This window comes from Podarcis muralis, chromosome 3 (assembly GCF_964188315.1).
Source record: "Podarcis muralis chromosome 3, rPodMur119.hap1.1, whole genome shotgun sequence".
NCBI lineage: Eukaryota > Metazoa > Chordata > Lepidosauria > Squamata > Lacertidae > Podarcis > Podarcis muralis.
In genome coordinates, this window is record NC_135657.1 from 56,094,841 (window position 1) to 56,116,799 (window position 21,959).

Here is a 21,959-nt window from a genome sequence, read left to right on the forward strand (position 1 = left end):
TCAAACTTTGTGGTTTTATGCATTTTGAAGTACACCAGGAGTGGGCAATTCCCCCCCCCCCAAGTGTCACATACTACTTTGGAGGTAGGGGAATGTGAATGTGTTTGTGTGTGCATGCGTGCAAGAAATGGTTGTGGTAATATATATTTCTTCCTCGTCTCACTCAGTGTTTTCTCTCCTCATCACAACAAGTACAAGTATGAGGAAAATAAGTCAGATAGCTCTAGGGAACACACAAAAGCAGACTGAGGATGGCCCACTCCAGTCCAGCAGTACGCCCACCAAAAACAGCATTCACATGGCAAAATCTCCCTGCTGTAGTGTTACAAGTACACTTGCGATTTGATAGGTTATTACGAGTTTCTCCCACCACCACTGGCAGCCAGACATTTGAAGAGGGAGCTGGGAAACACTCATCATAGTGCTTCATTGCATGCAGAGTACCTAAAATGCTACACGAGAGGGAGAGAACAAGGGCACCATTTTTGGCACCAACAAGGCTTAGTGTGTGCTTCTTTTTCTTCTGGTCAAGTGAAATGACAAACTTCTGTAGGGTGTGTTACTAGTACAAGGAAATGACATGTTTTAAACATTCAAATATTCTCATTTTACACTTCATGTAGCACTCAAAAGAATTTGATTACCTGTACGAAATGTATCTGAACTGCTTCATAGTGGGTTGAACAAGTTACTGAACCACTTCTGAAAGGCAACATGAACTGGAAATAAGCATAGTTGAATGATGAAATTTGGGCTTAACATCCTGGGTAGCAGCTTTGATATCCTTCAAATTATCCTGAATTTAATCCCTTTTCTTGCTTAATGATGGGACACTTGACTGTTCTTAAAAAGGGGGGACTTCAAAGAGAGATTAGAGACTCCACTGAAGTACAATTTATCAAAAGGTTGAGTTCTATCATTTATGGGTTGAATTGGGATAACAGGGTTTTAATTACAAATTTGTATTTTACAAGTGCCAGAACATGTGTCCTTGTCAACAGTGCTTTATGGTCACAATCTACTTTCTGAATTATGTATCAAATGCTAACTGCATTTTTAAGCAACTATTAAGCATAGTTATTTCACATATTGAAGTAACAGAGGTTCTGGTTTCAGATTGATTACATGGGTTACTTGTGATCAGGCCCCCTTGAAGGGCTTCCTGCAGGCATCTGGTTTGCCTCTGTGGAGATGCTGGACTAGATAGGCCATTGGCCTGATCCAGGCTCATCTTTCATTCTGTAGTGAGCTAAACAAAGTCCATAAGCCAGACTTCTACAAGAAGTGTGTTTTTACTGTGTCCACAACTGTATTGTTTGTGTTCATATAACAACCATGAATTCCTTAATTCCAGCAAGTGTGAAGGGAGGAAAATTCTTCCCAGGTTTCTAAACATAGTTTAGTTTGGCAGCTGGGGCAATGGATTAACCAGTAAAAGGAAGAGAAAATTATTCTACTTAATGGCGAATATACGGAGATGAACTATAGATCCAGAACCACACACAAAATATGAAAACCTGTGAGGTAAATGTGGCAGGGGTGGTGCATATGCTACAATTCCTCTTTTCTAGCATCTCTCTGGAAAAACATCCATTTGTGAGTCTGCATATTTTATTTCAATGTACTGAAAAACAAGCAAATTCATTTCCTATACTGCAAAAGACAAGAGGAATTTGAAATAGATGAGGATTTGAGAACTATAGCACCTAGAGGTTTTAATAACTTGAGAAAACTGAGTATGTAAAGGAAATAATTTCAGACAAAATGAAAAAACCCTGAGGGTTTTCTTGCTTGCCATATAATTTTTTGATCTTTGTCATCCAAAACAGAGTGGAAGGTTTAATCCCATTTAAAGGATCACAGCTAGCTGGCCAGGGAAACACCTATCTTGCAATCAGAGCTGCTAGGCAGAATACACCACTAGGCTGCATGAACCAGTGATATAGCTTGTCCCTAGTAAACTTAAGGCTTAAAAGGTGCGAGGAAGTCTTTTTGCTGCAGCAGAATCCCCTGCAAACCCGTGAAGGCAGCCAGGCGGAATAGTTGCTGGGGTTGGGGAAGGTGGAGGCAGCCCGGAAGCTGCACTTGGAGCCCCTGCACCACCTGAAGGCAGCCAGGTGCTCCTCAGCTTCCAAAAAAAGTTCCAAAACCGGAACAGGTTCAGGTTCCCAGTAGCTCAAGAACTAAGCTGAGCTACTGGGAACCTGAACCTGAGGTGCCACTGTATTTATTTTCCCCAATTTGAACTGTATTTATTTTTCCCCTGGTGGTGATTTTCTTGAGTCAAAATGAGAGTTCCCTTAAACATTTTTTTTAGAAAAAAAGCACTGAGTTATACCATAAAATTATATAATAATGGAAAGATAATTTAATGAAGAATGTAATGCAATAACTTTTATGAAGCATTTATTACAACAGTCATAAAGAAGAAACGTGAAACACACAGAAAAAAATAAGATACAAAGGTTAAATTGCCGTGTTGGCACTTTGCGATAAATAAATGGGTTTTAGGTTGCAGTTTGGGCACTCGATGTCTAAAAGGTTCACGATCACTGCTATATAGATTCCTTCATGAGTGTGAAGCACAATTTCCCACAAAAAACATACAGATTAATCACACAACCACAACTAATACTCAGATTCTGTCTTGTTCTTAATTTACATGTGTAGTTTTATTGTTTTATACCATTTAAGTAGTGAGCAATGTTTTGGTCTTATGACTGCTTTTACCCAGCAACCAATCACATGCCACAGCATATTTATCATTTCCATACATTAGGTGTAAAGCAGCTCTTACACATACAAAGTCTCACATTTCAAAACTCATTAACCAATTGTTAAAAGCAGAACTCATACACTAAAGTCCTGCTAATTTATTTCACATTAATGTGGAAATTGCACATTAATGTGGAAATTGCACAAGTTTACTGACCTTTTGAAACTGCTTTTTTTTAAAGTCTACAATCAGTGCATGAAGGCAAACTTTCATGTTTTGTTTCAAATACCTGGATATGTACTACATATGAACACTTAAGAACTGGAAGCATAGGAGCCAATTTCTAGGGGCCGAGGGCCCATTCACCTCCCCCCAAAAAATATTTGAGGGCGTCACACCCCTGCAAAGTTGATGGGCATTGCCATTCAAATGGTGTGCCATGTAATGTGATTATATGGGTCGGGGCTTAGCTGCCCCCCATTCAAGTTGGCACACCTGACTGCAAGCATACCTCAATGTTTGACAGGTGCGAAGTCACTAGCAGAGCAATCTTAAGTGGGATTGGAGGAAAAACATGGTAGATACACCACCACATCCCAAACACTGTTGGCTCATGCCAGCCGGGCTGAAAAGTGGAGAGAATGGTTTCTTGAAATTCTTCATGCCATCTCCAGGCTGGCACAACTGTGGGGCCCCAAGAATACACAAGGCTTTGGCTCTAAAACTGCCAGTACCCCACCCCTGTGATGCTTACCACTTCAGGGCTTACCACTGGAGATAGCTTCTGCCCACCTGGGTAGCACCCCTCACAACTAGCCGTGTACTCAATGCCAGCAGAGTCAACTACAGTGCTCAGCCTTCAAACATTGGGGATGGGATTAGAATTGTATACCTACCTGATATTCAAAAGCTGTTTTTAAGACATGTGATTACTTGTTACTGTGTGGTTTAACAGAAGTGATTTGGACTCCGTATGTATATCACTGAAATGCTGTGATAGGCTAGATGAGCACTAAATGATCTTAACAAAACAGAGGTTCTGGGCAAAGGTAGTTTATTTGCTCAGGGAGATGGGTGTTCAGCCTGTTCTAGATGGGTTTGCACTCTACCCTATAGGATAAGATTCAGTCTGGATGCGTTTATGGATCTTGTGTCTTGTGGTACATAGTACCTTTCATTAGCTGTGAGTGCTGTACCAGCCATAGTCTGGCTTGGACAGAGAGAGCCTGGCTATTCTCCATACTCTGATAAACCACCCAGTATTGTTTACTATAATGAATTATATGTGGAACTGCATCTGAAGACTTGCATGACAGCCACTGATGGTACAGAATACAGCTACCAAACTACAGGCATTACAACATTAGGCTTAAAAACTTCACCAGCTTTTTCCAAGCAGAATTCAAGGTATTGATGCAAATTTCCAAAACCATAAACCGTTTTGAATACTGGGTTCCTAAAGGACATCCATCAGCCCAACGATTTCAGTCAGCAAGCAAGCCTCTCCTTTTCAGGAGAGGTAGATGACAACCATAGGGAAAGCCTTTTCAGAGAGGATGCCACATTTACAGAATTCCCTTTCCAGGAATACCTGCCCTGCCTGTTTTATCTTTTCAGCATCAGGCAAAGATGTTTTTTGTTACCACAGGCCTCTAAAGCTCTGGACTATCTTTGTTTTTATCTACTTATTCTACTCAATCTTACTTTTTACTATTTTATTCTGGGTTTGCACTGTTTAATTGTTTTGAATTGCTCTGGGAACCAGTTGGGTGAGGTGGTGTACAAATATATCCAATGCTTATCCTGAGGGCTGCACGTGGCCCTCGAGGCATTTCTGGGTGACCCTCAGCAACATTTGACACACACACACCTCAGCCCTCACACTGCCTTCCCCAAGCCAGTAAAGTGAAGTGCTGGGCTTTGGGAGGAAGCCATGAATGATCTGACAGGGTTCTAGAGTCCTCACACCTCCTTCCCACAGCTGGGAAGTGCGAACTAGGCTTTGGGAAGGAGGTGTGAGGACTCTAGGACCCTGCCAGAGCCTTGCACCTTCTTCCCAAAGCCTGGCTCCTTGCTTAGATGCCTATGGGAAGGGGGTGTGCGGCCCACGGTTTCCATGTCAAAGTAGTCTTGTGGTCCATTTGGTTAAGCTTGACTGCCCTGGTATGGGCACAAGGATGAGACCTGAGGCTACTACCTTATGCACACTTAAGTCCGACTAAATTCTGTGGGGAATTAAGTCAGTATAAGTAAGTCAGTCTGAATGAAATACTTAATTTCAAGCCTTTTCAGATCCATTGAACTTATATAATAAAATTAGTGGTATCAAAGAAATGCAAATATTATGTATTAAACATGTATGCACAATGGAGCCTGACACTCCATAACAAAACATTATTAGAACTCCTTTGCCTATGGCAGTTTTTAAACTCCACATCAACTTTCTGGAACCAACAAAGAAGAGCTACACACAACAGAACTACACAAAACAGAATCTTCAATTTTAAATCCTATGGGCTCCTTACATTTTCTAACAAATAACTTTTTTCTCTAACAGCAAGCTTCCAGTAAATACATAAATGCAGATAGAACAGTTTATTAGATCCTGGTTTGAGTAAAATTTAGTAAGTAAAATATTCTGCAACCTTTTCTCTTAATATCATTACAACATAATATTTGTAACACCTAGCATTGTAGATGTTTGAAGCTTAACAGGAAAGGCAGTGCACAGCTACAGATCATACAGAAGAACACAAATAGCCTGCCTAAGTTGTTACAGGAAGCAATTCAGGGAACAAAAGCATATTCAGCAATTTTTAAGTATTCCAGACCCATGCCCCAACATGACTGGGGGAAAATATCATAAGTATGTATTATAGCTGCAATCCTATATATTGAGAACTCACTATTGCAATCGCATTTCTTTCTATCTTCAGATATAAGGACACCTATTATTCAAAGCACTAGCAAGCAGAAGCATATTCACTTTGGGGCAGATGATGCCATTTATAGATTAGGTTAATTCTCATATGCACTATTGTTATTCGGATTTCTCTCCTTTTTTAAAAACACAAAAGGCTACTCAGCAAGTTCTCTTTTTTTACTGCAGTTTTAGAGTCTCAGCACTCCAGTAGTGAACTGACATTTGACTATTGCCACAAAGCATCGAAGCAATAGCCACATGTAATAAAAACATTTCAACAGGTGCCAAAGCCAAATGCATGTATTTTTGTACCGATTTTGACCTATATATCTATACTGCCAACTATGGCATAGTACTTTCAGTTACTCTTGACACCACTGGATCCCTTTTTTTAAAGGGTTAACTCTCATCTTCAAGCCTTTTTCTCAGTACAACTGCTGATTGCTGATACATTCAAAAAATTACATTTTATCTGGCCCTCCATAAACACCTACAAAAATGCACTGAAGGGTAAGCATATTTGATATTCTAAGCAAGGCTTAAGTAGCCACTTAAAATTGCATATTATAAATATTGTAGTGCCAATTCAATCCTTTGAAAATCAATAAACCTCACGTTAAAAATAGTATTGGTCATTAACCCTAGCTTCTTTACTTTCTTACCCTCAAATAAGCGTATCTTATTTTTGTTTTGGCCACCTCGTGGCAATTCCCTCCCTCCTATAACTGCTCGGGGGAGAGAACATCGCATGGAGCGAATGTTTGAAGATGCAGTTCTCGCTCCAGTACGCCGCCTATGTCGGTGCATTACAGCCCAAAGCAGCCACAGCCGACAGGCCCGGCTTCGTTTTTCCCTCTCTCCCCGCCGTTGCAAAAGAGCGCCCGCCCGCCCCGAGCCCGGTGCGGCCTGCGCTTGCTGCTCGCTGGAAGCGGCGCGCGAAAAGGCGAGGCGAGGCGGGCGGGGAAGGAGGCGAGGGGGGAGGGGTGGCTCCTGCTGCTGTTGCCGCCACAGCGCTCGTCGCCGCCTCCCCTCCCCCTCCTCTCTGCCTCTCTCCCCGGCGGGGGCTCCTCGCCACAGCCTCTCTGCTCCGCTCTCGGTCATGTGACCCTAACGTAACCGGACAGGAAAAGCCGCCGCCGCCGCCGCCGTCTCCGACTCCGTTGTTGCTGCTGCTGCTGCTGGGCGCGCGCCGAGGCGGCGGCGGGGGCTCCCGGAGAGCGCGAGCCAGGTGAGCTCCGTCTGCCCCCCCCTACATACACAAGGTGAATCGGGGCGGCGGGGGGGGGGGAGGGAGGGGGAAGCGTGAGCGGCAGCGGCGGAGGAGGCCGAGGCGTCCGGCTGCTCCCCCACCCCGCTCCATGCCCACCATTGTGCTGGCGGTTGGGCTAGGCCAGGTCGGGACCCGAAAGGAGGAAAAGGGCGGCCCGAGCACCTGAGGGGGATTTCGCGACCAACCGGCGGCGGCCTCGAGACGGTGGAGGTTGCTCCCCCCCCCCGGGGTCGGCGGGTGGGAAGGTCGCCCGGTCAGGACCCGAGGGGGGTGGATTTCTGCTCCCACCAGCCCTGGCCCGTGGGGTCAGCGTGAGCTGGGCTCGGTTCGGGCCCCTGCTTTCCCCGCTCCCTCCGGTCTCCCTCCCTCCCTCCCTCGGAGCCGCCGAGCTACGCAGCGGCCTTCCCCGCTTTTTCTCTCACCAGCGGCAGCAGCAGCAGCAGCAGCCCGGCCTAGAGAGGGGGGAGGGGCGGGCGCTGAGGCAGCCGCGCGGAGCGGGAAAGGGAGGGGGAGGGAGGGAGCGAGAAGGAGGGAGGGCGGGGGGGTTGATGGTGGGCGGCTCCGTCTGCGTCTCTTCAGCAGCCTAGGCGGCCCTGGCGACAGCGGCGGATCCCGTCTCTCGCGCGCCTTAGGCGCCGCAGCTCGCTCGCTCGCGCTGCTTACGTCGCCTCGCGCCGCCGTCCGTCCTCGCGTACGCCCCGCCCCCCTCCGGGAGCTGCGTGTACGCGCACGTGGAGACCTCGCGTCGCCGAAGGGAGGGGGAGGGAGGGCAGGGGCGTGGCGTAGGCGGAGCTGCGGCTGCGAGAGCCCGGGGGCGCGCGCGATGGCTGCGGCGGCTTGGCTTTGCCTGTCCTCTTTCCCCCGCCCGCCCACCGACGGGCAGCCAATAGGAAACGCCGTCAGCGCAGGCACCCCGTGATTCACCGCGGGAAGCGCCGGGTGAGGAGCTAAAAGGAAGGTTGCGGCGCCCCTTCGCTATTGGTTGCTGTTGATTTCTCTCCGGCCGGCTGTCTCCTATGAGCGCCGCCTCGGAGTCTCGCTGGCTCTTGTGGGTTGTTCAGAGAAGGAGCCGGACGGTCTGTTTCCTTGCCGAGCGAGCAGCCGCTTAGTTTGCAAAATGCTCCTTTCCCCCGCTTCCTTCCTGGCCGGGATGCAGACGGGATTTGCCACTTTTATTCGGCGCCTTAAAGCTCTTAAGTGTTTTATTTCGATAAATTCTGTTTGCGCGCAGTAGCAGACGAACCAGGAGCACAACCACAAGAGTCTCAAATTTTTATTTAGTGCCCCAAACCCAATGTCCTGGTCATCTTGGACTGAAAAACAAATCCGTTAAAGGGGGATATTTAACTTTTAAGTTATCACCAGATTCCCTGGGACTCCTTTGTTTTAAATCCAAGTGTTTCAGGTCTGTACATTGGAATAGCAATGTTGTTTAGTGGTTTAGTCGCGTCCGACTCTTCGTGACCCCATGGACCAGAGCACGCCAGGCACTCCTGTCTTCCACTGCCTCCCGCAGTTTGGTCAGACTCATGTTTGTAGCTTCGAGAACACTGTCCAACCATCTCGTCCTCTGTCGTCCTCTCCTTGTGCCCTCAATCTTTCCCAACATCAGGGTCTATTCCAAGGAGTCTTCTCTTCTCATGAGGTGGCCAAAGTACTGGAGCCTCAGCTTCAGGATCTGTCTTTCCAGTGAGCTCTCATTTGCATATAACAATCCAAGGATCTGAGATTCACACCATAAAAATACAATATAATTTTTAAAAAACCATACATAAAAACAACAAAACCCTTCCCTTCCACAAACACATTTAAAAGAGTATAGGATGTTAAATAGCCAAAGGCATGGTGGAAGACGAATGTTGTTGCCTGGCGAGAAAAGACCTGTTTTTGTGTTGCTGCCCTCTGGATATCTTGTGGAGGAGGCTCATGAAGAAGATCCTTAGAAGATAATCTGCGGGTCTGGGTAGGTTCATATGGAAAGAGGCAGTCCTTGAGGTATTGTGGTCTTGAGCCATTTACGGCTTTATAGGTCAAAATCAGCACTTTGAATTGGACCTGGAAACTAAATGGCAGCCAGTACAGTCAGGCTAGGAGTGGTGTAATAAGCTACAACCATTGCCCTGGTGAGCAACTTGGCCACGGGATATTGTTAATAATCTGGGATGCAAGACAGCCTAAAAATCCAGATCAAGATAGTGCCATAATTTAATTAAGGTTTGATGTGTTTAATTTGCCTTGCGTTACAAATTATGTGCCGTGGGAAGTGATGTATTCTAAGCATCAATAATTACTGTGGGTAAGCCACTAATTAAATTAGGCAGTTTTCTGAAGTTGTGTATCAGGTCAGTAATGCTAGCCAATCAACAAGTGTTGATTGAAAAGACTAATTTCCTTGTTTAGGTGAAGGAGGGGGAGGGGCATAGACCATTTGAAGTTCAAAGCCTCAAAAGAGATGTGTGAAAAGTTAATCCCCTTTGAGGTAGGTAAAGGGTAACTGTAAAGGACCCCTTGGCAGTTAAGTCCAGTCAAAGGCGACTTTGGGGTTGAGGCCGAGGGAGCCAGCGTTTGTCCACAGACAGCTTTCCGGGTCATGTGGCCAGCAGGACTAAACCGCTTCTGGCGCAACGGAACACTGTGACAGAAACCAGAGCGCACGAAAACACTGTTTACCTTCCCGCCACAGCGGTATCTATATATCTCTTGCACTGGTGTTCTCGACCTGCTAGGTTGGCAGGAGCTAGGACAGAGCAATGGGAGCTCACCCTGTCGTAGGGATTCGAACTGCCAACCTTCTGATCAGCAAGCCCAAGAGGCTCAGTGGTTTAGACCACAGTGCCACCCGTGTCCCTTTGAGGTAATTAGCTTTAGCATAGCAAAGGAGGGACCAGAGCTGAGGCTAGGAAAGAAGCTATGAGGTTAGGGCTGGACTGATGTTATCAGGAAGCAGAAAGGAACTGCTAGCTATGTTGTGCCCTGCAGTGCAAGATAGGCTGAAGAGAAAGGATGGTGCTGAGCTTATTGTTGCTGCTGCTAAGGAATAAGCTGACATGTTTTGGGCTGCTGCTGCTGCTGCTGCGAACTTCCTCCATTGTAGGCTCCAGGTTGTATATACAGTATGTGTAAGTAAACCCGCTTAACATCATGAAAGAAGGATGGAGCTCTGTAGAGGCACTGGCTGGGTTCACAGTTTTCCCCACATCATGTTTTTTTGCGCACGCGCACACACATCATAGTCTGGTCAAAAATTATGAAACCAATATCATGATATGGACTTCAAACTGGTTTTGGACAATATATTGCCCAGCCCTAGTGACATTACACTACCTGTAACCTCCGCCTCCCAACTCTGCTATATACCCTGAGCTCAGGAACAGGGTCAATCACTGGCCATTGTCTGGTAATTGCACCTTGATTGCACTTTTCCCCAGGGCAATTTCCTAATGTTGGGCATGTTCCCTTCAATACTTCAAATATTATCTAAATTTTACCATTTATTAATTTCTAACATTCACTAGCCCTAGCAGTTATAGGTGCCCTTTTACTCCCAAATTCTGTTTACCCCAGATCTGTAACAGTATGTTTGAGGAAATTGTTTTAAACAAGTATATTTGCTTTACAGAATTTAAAAGATGGATTTAGCCAACCATGGACTGATTCTTCTGCAGCAGCTCAATGCTCAACGGGAGTTTGGTTTCCTGTGTGACTGTACAGTTGCTATTGGTGATGTTTACTTCAAGGCACACAAATCTGTCCTTGCCTCTTTTTCCAACTATTTCAAGATGCTGTTTGTTCATCAAAGCAGGTACAGTAGTTATAAAATAATACACTTTAAAAATGGTATTTAGTTAAGGTAAAATAGTGTGAAGGAATTAGAAAGTGTTAAGGCAGCCTAATGTGAGTTGCTTTATAAATCACAATAACTAAACATCCAGCTTCATCCACAAATCAATTAACCCGATTACAGTGCTAATCCTGTGGATTTCACTCCTAACTAGTTTGTGGATCAAGTTCATGAACTGCTGCCCTGAAGGTATATATTCTGGAATAAATTAGATCGCATTTTGCAGATATAGGTAAAGGTAGAGGTACCCCTGCACGTACGGGCCAGTCTTGACAGACTCTAGGGTTGTGCGCTCATCTCACTCTATAGGCCGGGAGCCAGCGCTGTCCGCAGACACTTCCGGGTCACGTGGCCAGCGTGACAAGCTGCATCTGGCGAGCCAGTGCAGCACACGGAACGCCGTTTACCTTCCCGCTAGTAAGCGGTCCCTATTTATCTACTTGCACCCGGGGGTGCTTTCGAACTGCTAGGTTGGCAGGCGCTGGGAGCGCACCCCGCCGCGGGGATTCGAACCGCCGATGTGACGATCGGCAAGTCCTAGGCGCTGCGGTTTTACCCACAGTGCCACCCGCGTTCCTATATATTTGCAGATATATATATATATATATATATATATAGATAGATAGATAGATAGATATAGATATATTGCAGCAGTAGAAGTAATGCCTAAACCATGATAACAGATTTATTTTATTTATATGAACATGTCTAGGATTGCATTCTTGTATACTTAAAATTGTGCACTTAGTTGTATACTTAATTATTGTAATCCTTCAGAAGCATTTTATCTTCCTCTTTAATACTGTTTTGAAATTTCTTTCAGTGAATGTGTCCGTTTGAAGGCAACTGACATACAGCCAGATATTTTCAGCTATCTCTTACATTTGATGTACACTGGAAAAATGGCACCTCAGCTCATAGATCCTGTTCGATTGGAGCAAGGAATAAAGTTTCTGCATGCGTTCCCGCTTATTCAAGAGGCTAGCCTTGCCAGTCAAGGAAATTTTACACACCCAGAGCAGATTTTTCCATTGGCATCTTCATTATACGGTATTCAGATTGCGGATCACCAGGCAAGAAATTCCACAAAAGCAGCCGCCACAACTGACAAACCTGTTCGAGGACCAAGGCCACAGTCATCAAGAGCAAATCAAGAACAGATGCATGAAGCCCCCCAACTGTCACAGATACCACCACCACCGCTGCCTCAAGTGCCCCCAACAAATATGTCCACTTCAGACCCATTACAGCCTCCATTGTCTCCTGAACTGGTTTCTACTGCTCCTCATCCTTCTCCTCCAGGTGATGAAAACAACATGGAAGCCTCCTCCTCAGATGATCAGCCTGCTTCTCTCACAATTGCGCACGTCAAGCCAAGCATTATGAAAAAGAACGGAAGCTTCCCCAAATACTACGCTTGTCACCTCTGCGGTCGGCGATTCAATTTGCGAAGTAGTTTGCGTGAGCATCTCCAGATTCACACAGGGGTGCCTTTCTCATCAAGCCAGCACGGGGAAAGTAGCGTTCCTTTATCTCTTTGTAATAACGCTCCTGAAAAAGATTCTATGGAAGTTGCTGAAGCTGGAATGATTAGCGATAGCGAGCTGCAGCAGATCTCGGATTCACCCATCATTGATGGACAACCGCAGGCTGAAACACCGCCACCCTCTGACATTGCTGACATAGACAACTTGGAGCAAGCAGATCAAGAAAGGGAAGTTAAAAGGCGGAAGTACGAGTGTTCCATTTGTGGGCGCAAATTTATTCAGAAAAGCCACTGGAGGGAGCACATGTACATTCATACTGGCAAGCCTTTCAAGTGCAGCACCTGTGACAAAAGCTTCTGCCGGGCCAATCAAGCTGCTCGACATGTATGTCTAAACCAAAGCATGGACACCTACACCATGGTGGACAAGCAGACTCTGGAGCTTTGTACTTTTGAGGAAGGCAACCAAATGGACAACATGTTGGTACAGACCAACAAACCCTATAAATGCAACTTGTGTGACAAAACGTTCTCCACGCCTAATGAAGTCGTCAAACATTCGTGCCAAAGTCAGAACTCTGTCTTTACTCTAGACGAGGATAGATCCATTTTGCTAGGTGGTGGGGATGCTGAAACCACAGAGAGTGACCATTCGGTCTTAGACTCTATCAAAAAAGAACAGGAAGCAGTGTTGTTAGACTGACTGTGAGGCTCATATCATTATTATTTTTTAAGAAAACAGTTTGTCTTACTCATTTTTACTAAACCAATCCTCCTCCCCTCCCCACAACCATAACTACACTGACATGGAAGGAAGTCTGGCTCTGTTCCTTTTTCCAGCAAAAGTATAAAATTAATAAAGGGTGTTGTATCACATTATAACAATTGATTTTAACCAAGAAGAAAATGTATAAGGGTAACTCAGCTAACTATGTGAATAATGCTAAAATGCATCTGTAACATACTCTAAGCGAGTTCTAAGACTGTTTCTATATATATATACTTGAATGCAGTGAGATGCAATGTGAGAAGAAGACAGAAAGGAAACTAAACATGTTCATTAAACTACAATATTTTCTCTCAACAAATGGCATTTTGAGGGAATACCGAAGATACAAAATTCTCACGGTTACACACCTATAAGCTGTGTAAAGTTGTCATTTTACAAAAGCTTGGAAATTCCCTTAATGAACCAAGAACACTATTTTAATCCACATGATTATTGTCAAGTGTTTGTTTCCAGGTAACTTCATTGACATTATGTCCATTAAAAATGTATTATTAAGGCTTGACTCCAAGCGCAGTGACTTGGTAGTCAACCCCACTAACTGCAGTGGGACTTAAAACTTCCAGATAAATGTGTTTAGGACCAGATTTTGCTAAAATAGCAGAAATAATGTGATGGCAATCGTTTTATATGCATAAAAATGTATGTATGTGTGTGTGTGTACTTCAGGTAAATGCAGGTAAAATGTGTGCATGCACCCTTTCCAAACTGGCCACTGCTTGTAACGTCTCACAAATTGGTCCTTTTTAAAAGCATATTTACATTTGAATTGGTACAGGGTGTATGCATTTTTTTTTATCCTGCTGACTAGTAATTGATAATGATGAACAGTGCTATCACCCAAAACGTGAAGGAAATCAGAGATTAGAAGAATTGTACATAGTGAGCCCTGTGCTAAATGTGGGAATAATAGATTTGAGCCTTTATAGTGTAACTGAAAAAGGAAAAACATTGTGGCTTTTTTATTTTATCAAAGCAGCAATCTGAGTTTATGTGATTAACATGTAGGAATTAAGGGAAAGGAAATCTGGTCTTAAATAATATTTAGTTACTGGCATCCTCTTGTAACATAGCAAATGGTATAATGATGAAACTGTATCATGGTTGGTTTTTAAGTAACAGTGCAACATTGAGTGGAAAGCTATATATTCTTTATGTTCCTTCAATTTGGGCACCAGTCAAAGTGCAAAAAGGAATAAAGGGGACGCAGTGTACATTCAAGTTTCTGCTCTGGATAGTACCGTATGCAAATTTAAAATCAAGTTGCTGATTTTTATCTTTTTAATATATAAATATAATAATATTCTCCAATAGTATAAATAACCTGAGAGGAGGGAGTCCATTGAAAGGTCAGTTGTCCTGGTGGGAAAGTTTCAAGAAACAGAGGCATTCCACCAGAAATGGGGGCAGTGTGTGTTTTGATGGGGGAGAGAGAGGCAGATACAAATCTGCTTTTGTATACATGTTTTATTTGAGTATCATCCTATTTTGTGTCTAGTTATGTTTTCCAGTTTGTAAGTTTTTATACATTATTTTATGGAATAAAAAAGGTATAAAATAAAATTTGATTTTTGTCAAGTCAAAGGTGGTTGAATGTGAGCTGATCATACGTACATGCTGTGCAGATCTTAGACATGAGCTCAACATGCAGCACGAGGCTGTTTGGGGGCCAAAGCAGCAGGAACAACTGATGTGGGAAATGTGTGTGTTTGCGAGGGGGAAGTCTACGCAGTTCGTGATCATGGGCCTCTTATGTCCCCAAATTACTGCACTGCACATCCACTCTGGAAAGGGACACACAGAATGTAACTGTTCTGTCGTGGGCCTATGCTTGCATCAGATCAAGCATGTGAAGGGATAGAATCGAACTATAAGGCTTTCTCTTTAAAAAATTGAAGGACTAGAGGTAAGCATGTTCTTAGATATCAGATTTCATGACTGCAGCTCAGAGTCCACAAAGAAAAAAATGTAGTCGCCATGTTTAAACCAAGTTCCTGATCCAGGAAGCTGCATGTGAAGACCTATACACAGAGTGTGTCCCCACGGTTCCTACCCTTTACTCCATTATAGTTTGCTTGGACCCCAGAAATTTAAAAAGCACACTGCCTCACACTCGTGACAGAGCCCCACTCCAGAAAATGTCAAAGCTAGCCTGTGTGTGCGCTATACCAATTCAGACTACAAGGACATGTGTTGCATGTTTAAACCAAGCTCCCTTTAGGTACAACAGGGAATAAGGGGCTAGTTCAGCCCCTTCCTTGCTGTGCTATTTATAGGAAATTTACAAAGTGGCGCAATAAAATACATGTTGGCCACCTGCAATTTCAAGTGGTATAGGTTGGCTGTCCACCGTAAGGGGCTACTCAGACCCACACAGCCTCACTGAAGTCAGTGGCACAAATTACTTGCTGCCTATTAAATTCTAGGCTCCATTTAATTTATGAAGTGCTGGCATTAACCTTCACAGCTCTATAAAGTTTGGGGCCTGGCTACTTAAAAAGATCACCTGTACCTCTAGGCACCTAACCTTTTAAATCAGCTCTGGTTCACTGGTGAAAGAAGTTAAGTTGGTACCATGATGGCTATATATCTGGAATGCCTTCCACAGGCTAATTTGAACCCCCCCCTTTTGATGCACTCTAAAAGATTGACTATTAAGTCTATTAAAAAAAAACCTCAAAGAAGTCCCACTGCTTTCAAAGGGTCTTACACCTAAATATATGCAAATGATTGCTATCTAAGGGTTAAATTCAGTGAAAAGCCATGGAAAGGTACTTGTAGACTTCCCCAACTCCCCTTTTTCCCTCCCCAAACCTGTTGGCAGTTCAAGGCACTTGGTGAATGGGGTGGCTTGTGGCACAGTGAAGCTTGTGGAGGCGGTGAGATCTAAAAATCAAATGGGCGACACTTGATTTTTGAAAAAAATCATTTTTGAAAAGAGGAGACACTTTTGGGGGGGTGGATTGGGATCAGGGACTGACCACATTCTCAATTTTTCTCTAAATTCAACCTGAAATCACCATTTTAGCTGGATTGGGTCAGTGTACATTTACCTTTAGGTTCAGTGAGATGATTATTCTAATTGTAATGTAATTGCCCTTTTGGCATGTTCATAAAGCTTGCAGAGATTGTACCGAGCATCTCTTGTCAAGTCTATTGAGTTGAAATAGCAGGGTTTGTTATGCGATACCCCATCACACTGTTTCTATTGCAAAAGATGTCAGCATGCATAAGGGCAGGATCATGGGCATGCCAAATCCAATTCTTCGTTTATTCTGCATTAATCTAATCTCATTTAATATTTGCTTTGTACTAGTAGGCAGTGAGGACTTGGCTTTCCAAAATCCTTTAGGAATGACAAGCTATTTGAATGACAGTGGATTAAAGGGGAGGAACTAAACTGCATAGAGTGCAAATGTTATTGGGACAGATATTATAAAGACAATGCTAATGCAAAACAGAAATGTTTCCATTTCTAGATGTTCACATTCTAAGAACCTAAGCTGCTGCACTGTCCAGAAATGTGGATGGGTTACAACTGCTACACCATTGCACAATTAGCGCAAACACACCAGATGCTCTTCTGCAAGTCTTCAGAATTGCTGAACATGCTCCATTAGTAACAATTTTCATAAATGAAACAACTGCACAGAATCTTACTGTAGCTGCATTAGTGTGGATCATATGGTGGATTGCTTTAACAACGCTTGCTGCCAGTGTATATTTAGCAAGGGTTATTTGCAACAATATCATGACTTCTTTCTATGTAATAAAAATGCAGATAATGACCTGACCCTAAATATATGTACATAAAAGCATGTTCCACTGAGAATTTCAGAGTAACTGTTTAGGATTGCAAAAAGCAAGCTATACTAAAACCCCACAACCACAATTTAGTCTTAAACCAAAAGGTTTTGGTATTTCCAAGATGCCCAGGCTGCAATTTGGCATTTAAAGCAGTAGGGAATCCCATAGCTTTATGTGCACCTGAAAATGCTTCTGCAAGTGGTCCTTGTCACAAGCCAAAGCCTGATTTTCCCTTACCCAGTTGGTGCATTCCACCATTTCTTGGGATCAATGGAGTAATGGTGTTATTTCATGGGCCCCTCAGCTTTCAGGAAAAGATGAATGCTAGCTCCCTGGCTAGAAGTTCTCAAAGTTGCTCTTCTCAGGTACAAATCCCATCAGTGTGATGACAAAGAGACTACAAAGAACAGCAATTATAAGAATGACAAAGGACACAGTAAGCATGAATTGTGTTTGTATTTTATTTAGTCCATGAAAATCTACCTTAAAAACAACATATAAAATCAAAGTATCGGTTAACCCAATACATTGGATTAAGAAGAAACTGCAAAAGCTTGGAGTTGTGGCACAAGCTAAAAGTTTGCAGCCTCGTCTTGAGTATTTCTGAGGCCAAAGCAATACACTGTAACAAAGCAGTATCTGTGTATGGAGACATGCTCCCTGCACCATGGAAAAAAATCTATTGGTGCTTTTGGTTTTTGGAGACGGGTCAGTTAAAAGCAGAAATATTGGTAATGTGATTTGTGTTCTTTGCATTGCTTAGAAAGGCCCTAGATCAGTATTTTTTTTTAAAAAAACCAAGCAAGAACTAAGCGCTTGTTCCCCAACTTCTAGCCAGGTAATTTACATTGTGATTACTAGGTTTTATTTAAATGTTTAGATAACTTTACATATTTATTAACAGCCTCAGAGCTATAAAGATTAGAACCAGGATAACATAGGCCATGCCATTGTTTTATTATTATTATTATTTAGCTTGTTGCAGCTACTGCAATATGGCTTTCCATACACAAGTTACATTTCACAGCAGGTTTTCCATTTGCTTAGCACTGTAAAACAGGGCTGTGAAATTCACAGGCCATGTTTTGTGGCCTGCCGGGTGTGAGATAAACTTATTTCAAGGTCCCCTTCGGCTATGAAAGGTTCATCAAGCATCAACTAAACCCATGACTGGTAGGCCACATGAAGTTCAGGGACAATGACTCTGACAGACTTGTTGTAAAGCACGCAATGAAAGTGATCAAAATAGCATTTGGCAATCAGAACAAACTTTCTAATTCATACTCTAACTGGGGAAGCTGCCACTAAGGTGGGGGAGAACCAAAGATTCCCCCAAATAATTTTGGAACACACCATGTTACTGAATGTTTTACACATTTGTACACATTGTAGACACACACATGGAATACATCTAACTGATCCACAAACAAGCGCCTACCTGTATTTCTTTTTTTTCTTCTTCTTGGAGGCCATTGAGCTTTAACCTTCAATACTTTTTAAAGTTTCCATTTTGCACTGAATAAACTAAACTTTCTTACAAATTCATTCATATCAAGAAGTTCATATCTTATCACACTAAGTCCAGAGAGAGGCACGTGCTAACTTGTGTACATACATACACCACCTACTTTTCAGGGAGACAGATTGATGCGGTGCTATTCACTAGCTCACTGTTTTGCTTAGTGAAGAGGCTTCATGGACTAGCACCCACTAGGAGTGAAAGGGTTACTGGTTTTGATTATTCTCTCCTACCCTGTCTTACAAATGTAAGACACATTTATCCCAAACTTGATCCAAACTGAACAAGCAAACTGCTCACAAAAGTGGTGTGGTTGGGGGTGGGGGGAGGCCATCATTTTGGAGAAAAGTTAGCAGGTACATGGAGTCTTCAGTTGATGGGCCTAGGGAGGTGGGTTGGGAGAGAATACCTTGCCACTGTTACACCGTGTGTACTAGCTGCAATCAAGAGACAGAGATGGAGGAGGCTCACTAGCAAGCAGCTGTCATCTGTTCTGGCAGCACTGCTCAATAGCTGCCAGTAAAGAGATGGGGGAACCCACCCACCGCAATTTACTATTCAGTACTTCCTGGCCCAACTCATGGGCTAATTTGAAAGCTAAACAATTATCCAGGCTGCCAGTTTGGCAACTCTGTAATCCAAAAGGGTTCAATGATTATACCAAAATGATGTTATTATTTCTTGCACTGAGACACCAGTGGATCTTCGTCAGAGAAGGCAGTAATTGAAACTGAAAGAACGGCTGTAGATAACGTACATGTTTAAATAATGGCCACTCACCTTTCTTATCCACCTAGCTATTTAAAATTATTTCAGAGTTATATTTTGAAACAAACTGATGTATTAGTGTTTCACTTTTCTGATGTTCAAAGAAACCCTGTTGTCTTTATACCTTTTAAGAGGGTTTATAAAAAGCATTGTTCCATTTTTAATTTTCATAAATCGGCTACTTCATCGCAGAACTGCAAATTTTGCCAATACACTGAGAAAATTGCATATTATTATTTTGCATTTTATTAGCAGAGCTGTTCCAGGTAAGTTAGATGAATTTTATTAAACTCACAACTTTCCATATTCTATTTGAAGAAAGGCAGTATTGTTAGCTAAAAGTATTTCTAAGCTACATTATGCATACAGCAACCACTAGATGGTACTATTAGACCAGTGACATTTTTCTTTCTTTACTCATTGTGCAGCTCCCCAAAGGTCTTATTTGGCTCACTTAGATAATTTCCAAATAAATTACTATACATGTAGGACAATGAAGCTGCTGAGCCATGCAAGACACAGCTGAGACAGGTACGAAGGCTACAAAGTGCAATATAACTTGACCTGCTAGACATGTTTGGTGTCTAGAAGATCAAACACTAGATGCTTTGAATATTTTAATTATCTTTCAATTATTTAGCATTTCAAGCCTGCCCAGTTTTATGCACAACCTATACTGACCAGTACTAAACTCTGCAATTCTCCATTAACAAAACAGAAGAGTGACTCCTGCTCAACGTTTCCTAAATTCTGGGGCTTTTAAAATTATTAATTAAGAGCACAAAGCTCAGTATAAGCCAAATTTTTCTTTAAATTACTTTTCAGAAATCAGAGTTTTCTAAATGTACACAAGCATAATGAAATATACTTTCCTACTGAGGGGACACACATATAGAGCAAACATAATCCTTTACTCATCAAAAACCTTTTGAAAATAAATTGTCTTACTTCATGACATGGATGTTCCAAAAACAGGAGAGCATTAAATGTTACGCTAAAAATTGAACCATCTTTATTTTTCTTGATAGCTTCAAACCAGTTCAGCATTTGCCTAAAGTTATGATGGTATGACAGTTTCTTAAATGGACTAAGGGAAGGCTGAAGAAACATTGATGGGGCTATTTATTTGTCTGGCTTCTAAAGACTTTCCACTTTCCCTTAGAATTAAACTGTACTCAGATAAATGTGAAAGTCAGCGCAGACTTAGGAAGGCTTAAGTACACTGAAATCTTTCTTTTTAAGTACACCTAACTCTCCATTTGAATGTAACTGACATATTTTCAACACACAATGCCATAGTGCCATGCTTATAAAAGGTGATGGAAAATAAAGTCCTGTTTAGTAAACCAGTAACACAACTATTCCAAAGCAAAACTATGCCTTTTGAGTATGACTTGTACCAAATCAAGACCCAATACAACATTAAACATGGTTCTCACACCATTCTACACCATGGAAAGCCAATGCAAATGTATTCTGATCTATCTGTGGCCAACTGTAGCTCACTCACAATTCTTCCCTATTGGTCACATATATTGTTTCTTTACTGGGTGAGACAAGTGAGATCATTTTCTTTCGTTCTCTTTCTTTCTTTTTCTTTCCACATATAAAGAGGAGGAAATATACATTAAAATTGGATTTTGCTTGAAGATATACACATAAATACACAAAGAATTACAATCCAGTTTTGGAAGCACTGATAAAATGGGGAGCTTAAAAGATGCCAACTTCCTTCCCAGGTTAAGGTATGGACGTCATTTCAGCAAAAGTTAACACTTTCTGCCCCCCACTCCAACTCATCAGCAAAAAAATATAAAAGAATATTGTGAAGAGCAAGTGTTGACAATCAATAGTAAAAGACGACGGTTCAAGCTCCTGATGGTATCTCAGGATTGTCAGGTATATTTCTCAGAATGACATCAGACATCTGTTCTCTGTTCCAAATCAGTGACCTCCAGCCCAATTAAACAGAATCCATTATCTTCTGCTGCTGCTTCAGGAACTGGTCCCTCCAAATATAAAGACACAACTTTTCCAGAACTGTGGAAACAGAAGTAAAGAAAAATCAACAAAATCTTGCAGCCCAAGCCTTTTATCCAAAGAAATGGCAGTACCATCATATTATAATAGATTTTTTCTATGCACACCATGAACCAAAACTAGATGCCACATCAATGGAAGCAGTCAGTAGTTAAGCATGATGCTGCTATGCAGCGGCTGGCAGCAGTGGCACTATGTGGGAAACTGCCCAGGCTGGAGATGACTCAGTCATAAGCCCTTAAAGGCAGGACAGACTAACCATTCACCAACCTAAGGTAGCATTAAAAAGGGGCTAACGATGTGTTTTTCAGCTTGGAAAAGTTAGCAAAATCTCATGACATAAGCAGCGTACAATGGTACCTCAGGTTACATACACTTCAGGTTACAGACTCCGCTAACCCAGAAATAGTACCTTGGGTTAAGAATGTTGCTTCAGGATGAGAACAGAAATCGTGCTCCAGCGGCGCGGTAGCAGCAGGAGGCCCCATCAGCTAAAGTGGTGCTTCAGGTTAAGAACAGTTTCAGGTTAAGAACGGACCTCTGGAATGAATTAAGTACTTAACCAAAGGTACCACTGTAATTTATTCCTGCCTCCAGCACCCAGCTATAAGGCCAGGCTTCCTCAAACTCGGCCCTCCAGATGTTTTGAGACGACAATCCCCATCATCCCTGACTACTGGTCCTGCTAGCTAGGGATCATGGGAGTTGCAGGCCAAAAACATCTGGAGGGCCGAGTTTGAGGAAGCCTGTCTAAGGCTGAATTGTTAACTTTCCCTTGCCAGAAAAAAAGGAGGATGCAGTG

At 42.9% G+C, this 21,959-nt stretch overlaps 2 protein-coding genes across 5 annotated transcripts in view; one reads left to right on the forward strand and one right to left on the reverse strand.

Annotated features, from left to right (window-relative positions):
• Positions 1-6,293: 6,293 nt before the first annotated feature.
• On the forward strand, positions 6,294-14,607 carry ZBTB2 (zinc finger and BTB domain containing 2). 2 transcript variants are annotated; one of them, XM_028723669.2, is made up of 3 exons: positions 6,294-6,901; positions 10,529-10,711; positions 11,574-14,607. In XM_028723669.2, the coding sequence occupies exons 2-3, from the start codon at positions 10,539-10,541 to the stop codon at positions 12,937-12,939; spliced, it is 1,539 nt and encodes a 512-aa protein (XP_028579502.1). In that variant the 5' UTR covers positions 6,294-6,901; positions 10,529-10,538; the 3' UTR covers positions 12,940-14,607. The 2 variants fall into 2 exon arrangements, with proteins under 2 accessions (XP_028579502.1, XP_028579501.1); XM_028723668.2 differs by having other exon boundaries at positions 6,294-6,867.
• A 2,666-nt stretch (positions 14,608-17,273) lies between these two features.
• Positions 17,274-21,959, reverse strand: part of AKAP12 (A-kinase anchoring protein 12) — a 59,498-nt gene continuing 54,812 nt past the window's right edge. For all 3 annotated transcript variants that reach the window (XM_028723663.2, XM_077925905.1, XM_028723666.2), the window contains one exon: positions 17,274-21,157. The gene's annotated coding sequence lies outside the window, so the exon portion shown is untranslated. The remainder of the gene's footprint in view (positions 21,158-21,959) is intronic.

What these genes read in the sequence shown, in the direction of transcription:
- ZBTB2 (XM_028723669.2), top strand. Translation starts at nt 10,539, where the DNA reads ATGGATTTAGCCAACCATGGACTGATTCTTCTGCAGCAGCTCAATGCT. An exon ending in CTGTTTGTTCATCAAAGCAG is followed by an intron (nt 10,712 to 11,573) that starts GTACAGTAGTTA and finishes AATTTCTTTCAG; the next exon opens with TGAATGTGTCCGTTTGAAGG.